Below are 12,517 nucleotides of genomic sequence, written 5' to 3' on the forward strand. Positions count from 1 at the left end.
TATGCTTTACATAAGTCCAAAAAGACGGCAACAGGATGTTGGCGTCTGGAAGAGGCTGTTCCGATTGCAGACTCGAAGGAGACAAGATTATCAGTGGTAGAGTAACCCTGGCGGAAGCCGCCCTGACATGGAGTCAGCAGGCCACGTGACTCCAGGACCCAACCCAACCGCCGAAACACCATACGCTCCAGCAGCTTACAAAGAAACATGGTGAGGCTGAAGCCCCAGTACAGTGTGTAAACTTTTAGATGGCACACCTCTCCCTACTCCTGAATCTGTAGAAGTCGGTAAACGTCGGGAGGCTTCGGTAGGCATGCAGTTTCGACTGCTGCCAACATTAAGTAGGTGACTGTTGTACAAGGTAGCCATTGTCGTCTGCTTCATTATTGTTTTGGGCTGTACTGTTCTGCGTGTTTTTATTGTACAGTTGTGCTAAACATTATCAAAATGAGTGAAGAGGCAGTTGCTGGCCCATCTCGGAAGTCGTCAACAACCCCTACCGGTAGGCCTACAGTTAGAAGGAAATCAGTATTACGTAGCGATGCTCGCAATATTATATTGCGTGTGATTGAATGCTGCGAAAGGGAAAGGGAGCAGAAAAAATTGCTTCACCCCATTTACAAATCTTCAGTGAGAGCTGCTACATACACAGGACAAAGCATGCGTAGCATTGGAAGATTCAAACAGTTTTTCAAGAATCATCCTGGCGTATCACCACAAACGCCTGGCTAGAAAAGGTGAGTTTCCATTTCAGATATTTTGTTTGCAATCACTTTGAAGGAGCCCCCTATTTCGTCCGAATTACCTTATATTTAATTTTTCCTTGCTACTGTATTGCTTTGTTTGGAAACACCACTGGTTACTGTATTATTTCGAAACACATTCATATTACAGTACATTTCCAAATTCAAAAAAATACGTGCAGTCCAGAAGGCATTTTCTTATAAATCTTTTTCTCTCTTTTAACTTAGGAAAAGAAGTGGAGAAATCGAAGTAATGATCGATGATTTCAACCAGTGTGTCATTCGCGACATGATAGCGGAATTTTATTCAGTGCGGAAGATTGTGCCGAGCCTGCGAACACTGCTTCCAGATTTGCACGACAAAATAGGCTGGAAGTGGAGTATTGTTTCGCTGAGAAAAGTACTTTTGTCTATGGGATTCATATGGCGTAAGGTGGAAAACAAGAGGAATGTGTTGTTAGAACGTCCAGACATTGTGCACTGGCAATCTCGTTTCATTGTTGACATGAAGAACTTCAGGAAAGCAGGCAGAGAAATATTTTATCTCGATGAATCGTGGACCGATAATAACTTAACGTTTCATAAATGTTGGCAGAGGAAGGGTGACTTACGTGAAGAGTGTGTCGGTGTCACTACATGGGGGAGCGTATAGTAGACAAACATACATACATTGTGCCTTGTCCCCTCCCCAACGGCTCCTCTCCCCTCACCAGCCAGTGCTTGCTTCCTCCTCTCCCCGCACTCCCCTCACAACTCTGCCGTATTACAGTTAACACACTGTAGCTATCCACGTCGAGTGGGTTTTGACTGTGTTTGAGCACTGGAATGATGGTACCCTCCCACCACTGCGATGGAAAGACACCATCACACCAGATCCAGTTGAAGATGACAAGGAGATATCACTTGCAGTCAGATGAGAGATGTTTAATCATCTGACTGTATATCTGATCCGGCCCAGGAGCAGTGTCGGGGCAATGTGCAAGGGCACTGAGGAGCTCACACTCTGTAAATGGGAAGTTATAGGGTTCACTGTGGTGTGTAGTGAATGTGATGACTTTCCTTTCCATCCGCTGTTTGAGGATGCGAAAGGCTGGAGGGTAGTTCTCTGACGCAGAGGCTCGAACATAGTGCTCAGCAAAGTGCTCAATAATCGTGTTTGAGTCGGTAGATAACCTGCCATTGATGTTAATGCCAGGGACATCTGTTGGGATCTGGTACCCAAAAGGCGCCTGACCTTTGTCCAGACTTGGGAAGGTGATGTATAGCACCGAATGGTCGATATGTATCTCTCCCAACACTCCTGTTTCTGTCGTTTTATAAGCAGGCGAACGTGGGCACGGAGCCGCTTAAATCCTATTAGGTGCTTTAGGGAAGGGTGCCACTTATGTCGCTGTAGATCTCGCCGATGCTCTTTCATTGCCTCAGCGACTTCCAGCGACCACCAAGAGACTGTCTTCCACCAGGGGCACCCTAAAGAGCGGGAGATCGCATTTTCCGCTGTAGTGCATTACAGCTGTAGTGATCTGCTCCAACGACAACATTGATGGCACCATGTGGGGGAGATTCAGCGGTGACAGCAGAGATGAGGGCTTCCCAGTCTGTATTGTTAAAAGCCCATCTGGGTAGGCGTCCGTGAGCATGGTGCCGGGGGAGTGACAGGAAGATGGGGAAGTGGTCACTATTACACAGGTCATCATGTGCTCTCCAGTGGATAGATGGGAGAACGCCAGGGCTGCAAACCAAGAGATCAATGGCCAAATATGTGTCATGTGCCACACTGGAATGTGTAGTGGCCCCAGTATTTAAGAGGTAGACGTCAAGTTGTGACAGTAAATTTTTGACTTCCCTACCACGGCCAGTAAGCATGGCACCACCCCACAAGGGGTTATGTACATTAAAATCTCCCAAAAGTAGGAAATGTTTAGGGAGTTGATCAATCAGTGCAGTTAATACATTCATGGGTACTGCACCATCCGGAGGAAGATATACATTGCAGGCAGTTATTTCTTGCATTGTCCTTATCCTGACAGCCACAGATTCAAGAGGGGTTTGAAGGGGCACTGTTTCACTACAGACTGAGTTTAGGACATAACACAAACTCCACCTGATACTCTATTACAGTCATTACAGTTCGTGTAATATCCCTTATAGCCGCAGAGGGCAGGGATCCGCATTGCCGGGAACCAGTTTTCCTGGAGGGCAACGCAGGAACCAGGTGTAAAGCTTAACAGTTGCCATATCTCAGCCAGGACGTGCAAAAAACTGCCACTAATCCACTGGATGACTATGTGATCAAGAGACTGGAAAGGCATAAAACACTCTATGAAGCTGGCTACGCCTCAGGGTCACCTGCTGCCACTATATGGGTACCTGTGTGATCGACATCCATTGTGTCTGAGGGCCCAGGGAGATCTAGGTCCTCAGCTGACGGCAGAATCTCCAGCTCATCCTCAGACACAGAGCTTGTAGGTAGTGATGGTGTGTCACCGCAGTGCCTGGGTTCTTGGGGGTCTTTTTCTTTTTAGGTTTCTGTCGCTGCTCCCCACATTGGTACCGCTGGGAGGGCTTCACCGATTCAGTCTCAGGAACTGAGGATGACTGCAAAGCCCTACGACCAGCTACCTGTGGTTGCTGCAGCCACTGGCGGGTGTCAGCTTTGCCCCTGGTAGGAATCTGGGAAAGGAGTAACCCAAGGGATCCATTCCTGGCAAGAGGAGCTGAAGAAGACTTATGCTTTTCCGGCTGAAAAGTGGGGACTGACATCTACGATGGTTGATGGAAAGAGGGGGGGGGGGGGGGGGTGTTGCTCCTGAAGTAGGTTGTGCAGGAGCAACAGGGAGGGTAGTGCCCCCCACTGTCAAGGGGGCAGGTGGAGTCTGATGGCTCCGAGCGCCAACTGTACGCAGCGGAACAGAAGATGGTAGAAACACTGTCGTAGCGGCGGCATAGGATGATGTCATATGCACAGGATGTAGCCTTCTGTTGTGTACATAGTTCCGCATAGTCAGCGCGTACACAACTTTCCAAATAGAGTGCGTCCCGCTAAGCACAACAGCACAGGCGCAGCGATCGTCTGTCTCCATACTACGAGATGGCGCTGTCTAAGAGACGGACCAAATTCTGCTTCCGCCGATCCGCGTATTAATATGAAACGCAGCCAATGAGATTGCTGCTACGTAGAACCTTTTCTCCTCGCGGATCACACTCGCGCAGTGATACCTGAACGCGCGAGGTATTATAACGAGTGTACAGACCTCCGATCAGTTAGTCTGCATTTGTCTGTACCAGTCTATAGTCAAGTTTCAGTCTGCGCCTAATAAGATTATCATATTCCTGTACATAACCATGAAGAGAAATGTATAGACACTTTGTCAAGTATCAGAGATAAGTGAGAATAAGATTAACGTACCAAGACCAAAGGAACTTCAGATTGTCGATTGTAAACAGCATCCAGAATCAAGTTAAGTAATTTCTATGCTTTTTATTATTTTAATAAATGTGTGTAAAAATTAATCAAGCTCTGTTTAAAGTTGGTCACCGTCAATCTGCTACTCTAAGCGTGCGAGTGGCATTTCTATCGTCTGACCTAACGGCAGAAGATAAACACGCCTCGATAAGACCACGAGACATATTGCTGACACTCGCCTACTTCGTTAGAGCGACAAGTCAAATAATATGATGGTGTGTGTACCAAAGGTCTTACAGTACGCACATCACACCTTCTCTCTGGAGAATCCTGCAGTCTGACAAGCAAGGCGAATGGTGCTCTCCGTAGTTGACACAGATGGTACGTGGGGTACAGGGAGTATTGAGATGTAAAGACGATCCACAGTCCCAACGAATGACGCTGGAAGTACAGTGGGAAGACATGGCCGAACTTCCAGCACTTAAAGCACCACATCGGGTGAGGGTTATATGGCTTCACATCACAGCGGTAGACCATCACCTTGACCCTCAAAGGACAAGATGAAGGCACTGGAGCCAACCTGATTATCCCTCGGACACCAGTGGACGCGCCGGATGAAACGGACACCTCGCCGCTCTAAATTGGTGCACAGCACATCGTCAGACTGCAAAAGAAGGTCCCTTTGAAATATGATACCCTGGACCATATTTAAGCTCTTATGGGGCATGATGGAAACAGAAACATCCCCAGCTTGTCACGGGCAAGTAGTGCCCATGACTGGGCAGAGAATGCTGTTTTGATGAAGACCGACCCTGACCGCATTTTGGACAAGCCCTCCATCTCCCCAAACTTGTCCCCTAAATGCTCCACAAAAATCAGAGGTTTCATTGACAAGAAAGATTCCCCATTAACTCTCCTTCATTCAAGGTACCAGGATGAATAAGCTTCGCTGCCATCCTTAGCCTGGTGTTCCTCCAATGGTGTGGCCGGCGGGAGGGGGACGATTTGGGTTCGTATTTCTTAGCATTGAAGTTAGACCTTGACCACTTGGAGACTGCTGATGTTTGTTGACTACCAGCAAGAGATGACGTACTACACTTCACGGCATGTCATCCACCCTGATGCCACCCACTCTGACGAGGGGCCCTCCCCACAGGCACCACCCAGCCGCAGCAAAGGTCACTTGGCAGGATGGCCACTGCCGGGAGTCCCAATGCCCCAGGGTGAGGGGCATCTACTCCTTGGCAAACATGGGGAGTTAATGGTGCAGGCCATAGAAGAGTGATCCGTGTGGTCAGGGGGCTACAACCAACAGGGTACAGGGCAGCCCTACCATAATGAGCTGGCTACCGTGCTGGATACCAGGCGCAAAAGAGCTAAGAAGTCCATTATCAAGAAATTTTGAAAAATGGAGGTCAAACCCTACAGGGGACCATCAAATAAAGGCCAAAATGTTTGAGACTCCTTTTAGTCGCCTCTTATGACAGGCAGGAATACCTTGGGCCTATTAATAAACACCCAGACCCGCATGGGGGAGTTTACTGATGGCTATAACAGAGAGTGTAGGCTCAATACTGTGCTCTGAGGATCACCATCTCTTGGACCTATGGGGAACTGAGAGATGCACTGACTACCACACATGAACAGTAGAGGAAACAAAAAGTTGTGGTAAAAAAAATGGGTAAAACATTCCAGAAATCCCAACCGTGAAGAAAGGTTAAGATGTGGTTGATGCCAGGCAGTATCACACTCCTTATGCAAAATGAAACAGACAGCAATAAGATGATGATGTTGGAGGCATGCAGTATGTCATTCCCAACTATATTAGGTGTTCAGTTATGGGCCAGTCCTCCAGGAAGTCACACTAATGGGTGGACAATGGGATGTGTGATTAAAGGGTACAGCACAACTGATGTTCCAATTTATTGAACAATTTGTGTAAAATTTTTGTAAGACTGATTGGTATGTTGCTGTCAATGGTAACAAGTGTTTGCCTGGCCTTGGGACTGGGATGATGGTACTGCCCCATCACTTAGAGGAGAATTCCTCTCTAACCAGATACGACTGGTAACCATAATTAGGTAGCATTTATGATCCATTTTGAAGTGCAAAATCATTTGACTGTGAATTGAATCACGGTGTTGGGCCTTGTTGAGGATTCTACACAATCCTCATTCATTCCACAGCTCAAGGCAGTTTACAGTAAAAGAAACTCATCACTCACCCACTATTTACACACTTGTGAAGTTGTGTAATAGGAAGTAGAGGCTGATGTAACTGCCAAGTGGTATGCAAAGATTTCGGTAAGGACAGATGAGTCGGTAGATACTGTCATTAAGTAAGAGGCCGGGGGCAATCATTTGCCATCAGCGGACAAATAGATCATGTAGCTTGGCCAATACCTGGGAGGAAGACAATAATTCCTGATGAGGCTGCATAAAAGACTTCAGCAAAGTCATCTGTGATGACATTGCCGATTATACCTGAACTAAAGTTATCTCACAAATGCCCAGCACGGTGGCTGGCTAGTTTAGTTAGTTACATGTTCCATAGATAGTCTGAATGATTCTTTTATCGAACTGCTGTGGAATGAGTCAGTTTACAGAATATGTACCCAAGTAGTATTAATATTACTAAACACATCATTTTTTAATCCTACTCGTGCGACTCCATTTCTCAAATCGAAATTTATCCATGGAATAGAATGAGTTGTCCAGGAGAAATGATTTTAGGTTAGATTTAAAACCTACCTGTCAGACATTTTATGTTACTGGGCAATGATCAAACATTTTAATTGCTGCAACTGAATTCCTTTGTGAGCCATGGGCAACTTAATAACGGGTAATAAAGGTAATTTTTTCCTGTAGTGAAAAAGTATGGACATCACTGTTGTTCTCAAACTGTGATGGATTATTTATTCAGAGTTTCATTACCAAATATATGTATTATGACAGTGCAGTTAAAATGCCCAACTCCTTGATGAGTTACCTATATGACAACTGTGAGCGAATACTGTATATTCCTCTTACTACCCGTTTTTGTGCAATTAATACTTTCTAATAGGTTAGTTAACACAGAAAATAGTTGCATAATATGTTACTGAACAGAAATATGCAAAACATGTCAGGAAGTTTATTTGTTTGTTTCCAAGACTAGCAATTATATGAAGAGCATACACAGCCGAACTTAACTGTTTGTGAAGCTCAGCAATATCATTCTTCCTGTACAAGTTTTCATCAATTCATCAATGTGTAAGTGTCCACCAAAAAATTTGGAGCATTCTACCCTATTTGCCGACTCCAATTCATGTGCTACATCAATTGTTGGTATGACTAGCTGTTGTACACAACTGAATATACTGTGTTTCTTCAAAATTTAGAATGCCCATTTTCAGAGTACTACTTATATCTGAAAAAGATCATTAACAATCTCTTTTGTGACTTGCTCTCTTCTGGCATTTATTATAACACTAGTACTGTCTGGGGAAGTGGGGGGGAGGGAGGCTTGATTAATAGTGGCATGGAAGTGACAAGTACATCAAAAGTGATCACCTTCACAGAGATTTTTGCGCATGAGTAGTGCCATGATCTGCACTAAAACAAAGTGGCAAGTGGTTTCATCATTGAGATTAGCGGTAGAAATTAGAGAGTAGCTGCTCCATCGGGAGACCGCTTCCAGACTGCCTGATGCTCCCTCGCACTGAAATCCCCAAGTGGGTGGAAGACTGGAGGGAGTTGTTGCCCTCTAGCTGATCACCTCAGGATATTATTTCTCTATCAAAAGGTGCATTAATATTGCGGAAGGTGAAAGTAGTGGTTATCTGAACCACCACAGCGAATACTACTACAGATACAAAAAAGGCACCTTCTCGCTATGAACATCAGTGAGAAGGAGCATACAGAGTCCTCCTGATGGCCCTCTGTGTGTGGCACAGTTTATACCCACTGTAGGAACAGTAATTTATGAGGGTAGGCTAGGGATTAGTAGAGAGCAGTTTTTCTTATAGGGCTATGCCGACTGTCAACAGTAGGAACAGTAATGTATGAAGGTATAGGGCTATGCTGAATGCTGACTGTCAAGTAGGATGGCAATAACTGTTGCAGTTCAGAGAGATGTCAATAATACAAATTAAAATTTCACTGAATGATCACTCTGCGGGTGGGTTTGTTGAGGATGGGGGAGGACCAAAATGGTGGGCCATGACCCAGAATAGCAGTTTGCACTGATTGAGATGGTAAATATGTACGAGCATGGTGTGCAAATCAGGTGAGATAGAGGCTCCAGTGCCACACAGGTCATCGGAATCGCCATCGGCTTGAACTTCTAAAAATATTCTCAGAGCTGACAAGTGTGGGTGCAAATCTGCAACCAATGAAGAATGTGGCACTCCGTGGTCCACTGGCTCTTTGAAATTGACTTCACACTCCACCTGGTCTTAAATGTTGTCTTGCTGAGTCTCAGGAAACACTGAAAGAGAAACGTGATCAGTTTTGGAGCTCACTTTAAACTTGTTCCTGTTTTTGATTGGCTGTTTAGCATTTGGGACAGGTGATGATGCTGCATTTTGAATTACAGAATTTTTCTTTACTTTTCCTTCTGGTCAAGTATGAACAGTGATCTTCATAGACACAGTTCTCTGGTTGTATCCACAAGTATTTTTTACAGTCTGATTACCTACAGATGTCTTAGGAGTGCACTAATTTGTTGTCGAGATGAATGATTTTATATGTCTAGGTTATGTAGGGAGGCAACAATTTCGTTGAGACATCAAAAAACCAATGAATGGGAATATAAAATATTGTGATAACAGATTCATCTGTAGCATACACAGGGGTTTACAGTCACTCCACTGTGAAGGAGGCATTCAATATAAAGAAGAGATTATTATGTGGCACACTAGACGAAAGTCTGAGGTAAAGACTTGGCAGGTGCTTTACCTGGAGCGTGGCACTCTACAGGGCACAAACATGGACAGTGAGATGAGATAATGAGAAACGGCTGGAAGCATTTGATATGTGGGTGCAGTGGAGAATGAAGAGGATAAGCTGGATGGAAAAGTACGTTTTGGAAATTGTTGGTGAGAGAAGAAGACTGATACATGTTATAAGAGAAAGGAAGAAGAACTGGATGGGACATTCAATGAGGTGGGAATGCCTACTAACAGACACTTTGGAAGGTCTAGTTCATGAGAGGAGACTGAAATCAAGGAGGAGATACAAGACGATAGATGACATAAAGGCAAGTAGAAATTACGCAATCTGAAGAGGGTGGCAGAAGACGGAGTAACTTCATTTGAAAATCTGCCTCTTCTTGGTGAAAAGTCTGCATTTTATAACAGGGATGCCTCCAACGAATATTTCTATGCACAATGTTTGCAAGTATCATACATATGCAATGATAAATGAAGGGGCTCCGCTCCAGTCTTTATTTTTTTTATCAAAGGGGAAGAAACCTCACACTAAAGGTCCTACTGGACCTTACAGCCTTAAACATTCATGGGAGAATATGTACACAAACTGGGATATGTTACTTTTCATACAATGAATAAACAATACAATCTATTAAAATACAGAGCACAACTGTATAAGATTAGAATCAATGCATGTAAGTGAATATTACTGCAGCAATCACAAATGATTTGTGATGAGTAACAAAGCTACTTAAAGTGGCTAATGTTACAACACACAGTGCCCAACGAGTGAAAGGGTTAGCATTATTTCCGATATGTAAGATCAAGAAACTTGCACGTCTGCCAAGTACACGACTGCCTTGATTAAAAAATGACAATGACCTTCAAATCTTCACAGCGTTGTAGCTCCAAGAGTCAATGAACGTCTGCCTGCAATACCATAAATAACAGTTCCCGACTTAGTGTGTGAGTTTATAAATAAAATGATCACGTGGCTACATCATTTCATCCCCTAAGGATCAAGTCTTCTCTACAGTAATTCACTTTACATAAGCAACATGAAAAGCTATATATACGACTAATACTATATGGACAAAGAGGTTCCAACGCACCAAAACACATGATTGTAGCCAATGTTAGTTCACTAAACAATATAAATTTCATCTCTTGCATCTGTTTACACGGCGACTGAACTATCAGGAGCACTTCTAGCGATACGTACGAAAGCGCGTTAACAGTGGATTTCCTCAGTGTCATATGCCGTTCTATATTTCCATATGTTTCCACAACTATGCACTGTGATCTATTAACACAATTAGGCATGTTGCTCGCCACCCTTTCACAAATAACTCATGATAGAATAACTCCTTTAAATCCATTGCGTTCCTGCGCGTGGAAGTAGGTCAGCATACAAAAACAAACTAGGTGGAAGTTTATGACACTATAATATCCACAGACTGTAAACACAAATTGGCAAACTTCAGTTCTGATAAACACATCTCAAACAATATTCGTCATATATTAAACATAACTAGAATTTACCTCTTCACTTTTAATGACTTCTTTGAATTCTCGCTTGATTCTCTGTGCAGCAATGTTCGCCATTTCAGAAAATTAAAATATACATTAACCTGGTCGTTAATCACACAGTTTAAGATACACCAAATAATTTAAACACGCAACATCACCCAACGAACAACTTCCACTACACATAATATTTTCTGCAAGCACAGATACACGCTTAGCCAAAGATGTATGCAAAGATGATGTATCGGAACACCAAACAAATGCGTAATCGAAACAATATTCCTCAACATTTCTAGAAACAACCAAAATTAACACATATCTTTGTTGATAGAGGCAACGGAATAAACAACGATATTCTGAAAAGCAAATGTGTTGCTATAGAAATGTATCTATGAAATAGGGCCTTATCAATGCAAATAAGCCAATTGTTAAATGAATTAAAGGTAATTCCCACTAGACGTCAAAAGAATGAACGTAAGGCGACGTCATCCTAAACTAAAGACAATGTTATTTCACTTAGCCCAGAACCAAATGATGAGAGGGTTGTTCTGAGATATCACCCACGATTCAAAGTGTTGAAATACTGTATCAGAATTGAGGTACTAGCATCATAGCGGATGTCCTCAACAAAGTTTCCATGGTACACTGCTTGGAAATGAAACTTCAGAGAAAGTGCCTTCCAGACATTTTAAAACATTGACGTTTATCTGTTAGAGAAAATATGGACATACAAACACACCAAACAACTTTTAGAAGAAAATATATAGAGTCTTTCTATCTTATCCAGTGTATTCGCCGTTAAAAAAGGTTATATACGGCCAGTTCCCAGTTCACACGGGCCATCGCTTCCCGTCGCACTACATCATGGCACCGTTTCCTCACAATGTATTCACACTGTCCGTCACATCATGTCACGTCAATTCGATTAACCCAGTACCAAACAATGGAAGTTAGGTTATAGGTTACTATCATCTATACAAAAAGTCGGAATACAGTATCGGTATTGAGAAACTAGTAACGATGAAGCTTATTAATGTCCAAAGCAAACTTCATAAAGTTAGTTCCTGAGCAGTTTTCCGTGGTAAAGTGCTGAAACTGAAGCAACATTTCAAAACATTGACATTTATTTTCTAGCGAAAACATATACATACAAACACATCTAACAATATTTATACGAGAACAAATAGAGACTGTTTACCTTGGTTATTGTATTTTTTCATTACATAATTGTAACATAATAAAACAGCTACATATTTCACCTTCATTAGAGATGACTTAAAACGTTATTTAATAAAAAAACTTTCACAAATGTATGTTCTTACTTGTATAAAGTGTGGGAATAAGCTCTGTTGAGTTATTGTAAAACCTAAACAATTTTCACTTTCGGATATCTGAGCTTATGGAAGAACACTCTATGGAAAAATTGATCAATTCGTCATAGGATATTTGTAGTTTGTAACGAAAACAAAGCACAAAAAGAAAATAAATATTAAGAAGACACAAAAGCACTACTACAACATGAATGAGTGTGCCGAAAATAGGTTAACTTCCGATGTTAGCAGTTTCTTCTGGAAAACACCTGACAAGATGTGACGGTCGGTTAACGGCTTTTGTGAATGCTGCCACTTGAAACGCATTGTGAAATGCTTTAGCGTGACGTGTCGACCAGTGTAGATTGGTCTTTAAAGAAAGCTATTCGTCAATTTATGTTCTTATTGATGCACGGTGCAGGCTTTTCGTTATTAAAGATGTAATAAAACCTAAACATTTTTTCGCTCCCAGGTACTATTAGTATATCTAGCGACTTCTGTGGAAGAACATTCATGGAAAAAGTATCCAAGTCGTCATGGGACAACTCACATTCCACCTCAATCCACTTAGTCAAGTGTGACTCGAACTTAAATTACTTTTTCAAAGTACTTTATTTAATTT

General features: G+C 42.8%; 1 protein-coding gene across 1 annotated transcript in view; it reads right to left on the reverse strand.

Moving 5' to 3' along the window:
• Positions 1–10,802, reverse strand: part of LOC126481028 (ubiquitin-conjugating enzyme E2-22 kDa) — a 116,068-nt gene extending 105,266 nt beyond the window's left edge. The window contains exon 1 of the mRNA XM_050104494.1: positions 10,601–10,802. Within this exon, the coding sequence (XP_049960451.1) occupies positions 10,601–10,663 (63 nt within the window). The 5' untranslated portion in view covers positions 10,664–10,802. The remainder of the gene's footprint in view (positions 1–10,600) is intronic.
• Positions 10,803–12,517: the final 1,715 nt, after the last annotated feature.

This window comes from Schistocerca serialis, chromosome 5 (genome assembly GCF_023864345.2).
Source record: "Schistocerca serialis cubense isolate TAMUIC-IGC-003099 chromosome 5, iqSchSeri2.2, whole genome shotgun sequence".
In the NCBI taxonomy this organism is placed as follows: Eukaryota; Metazoa; Arthropoda; class Insecta; order Orthoptera; family Acrididae; genus Schistocerca; species Schistocerca serialis.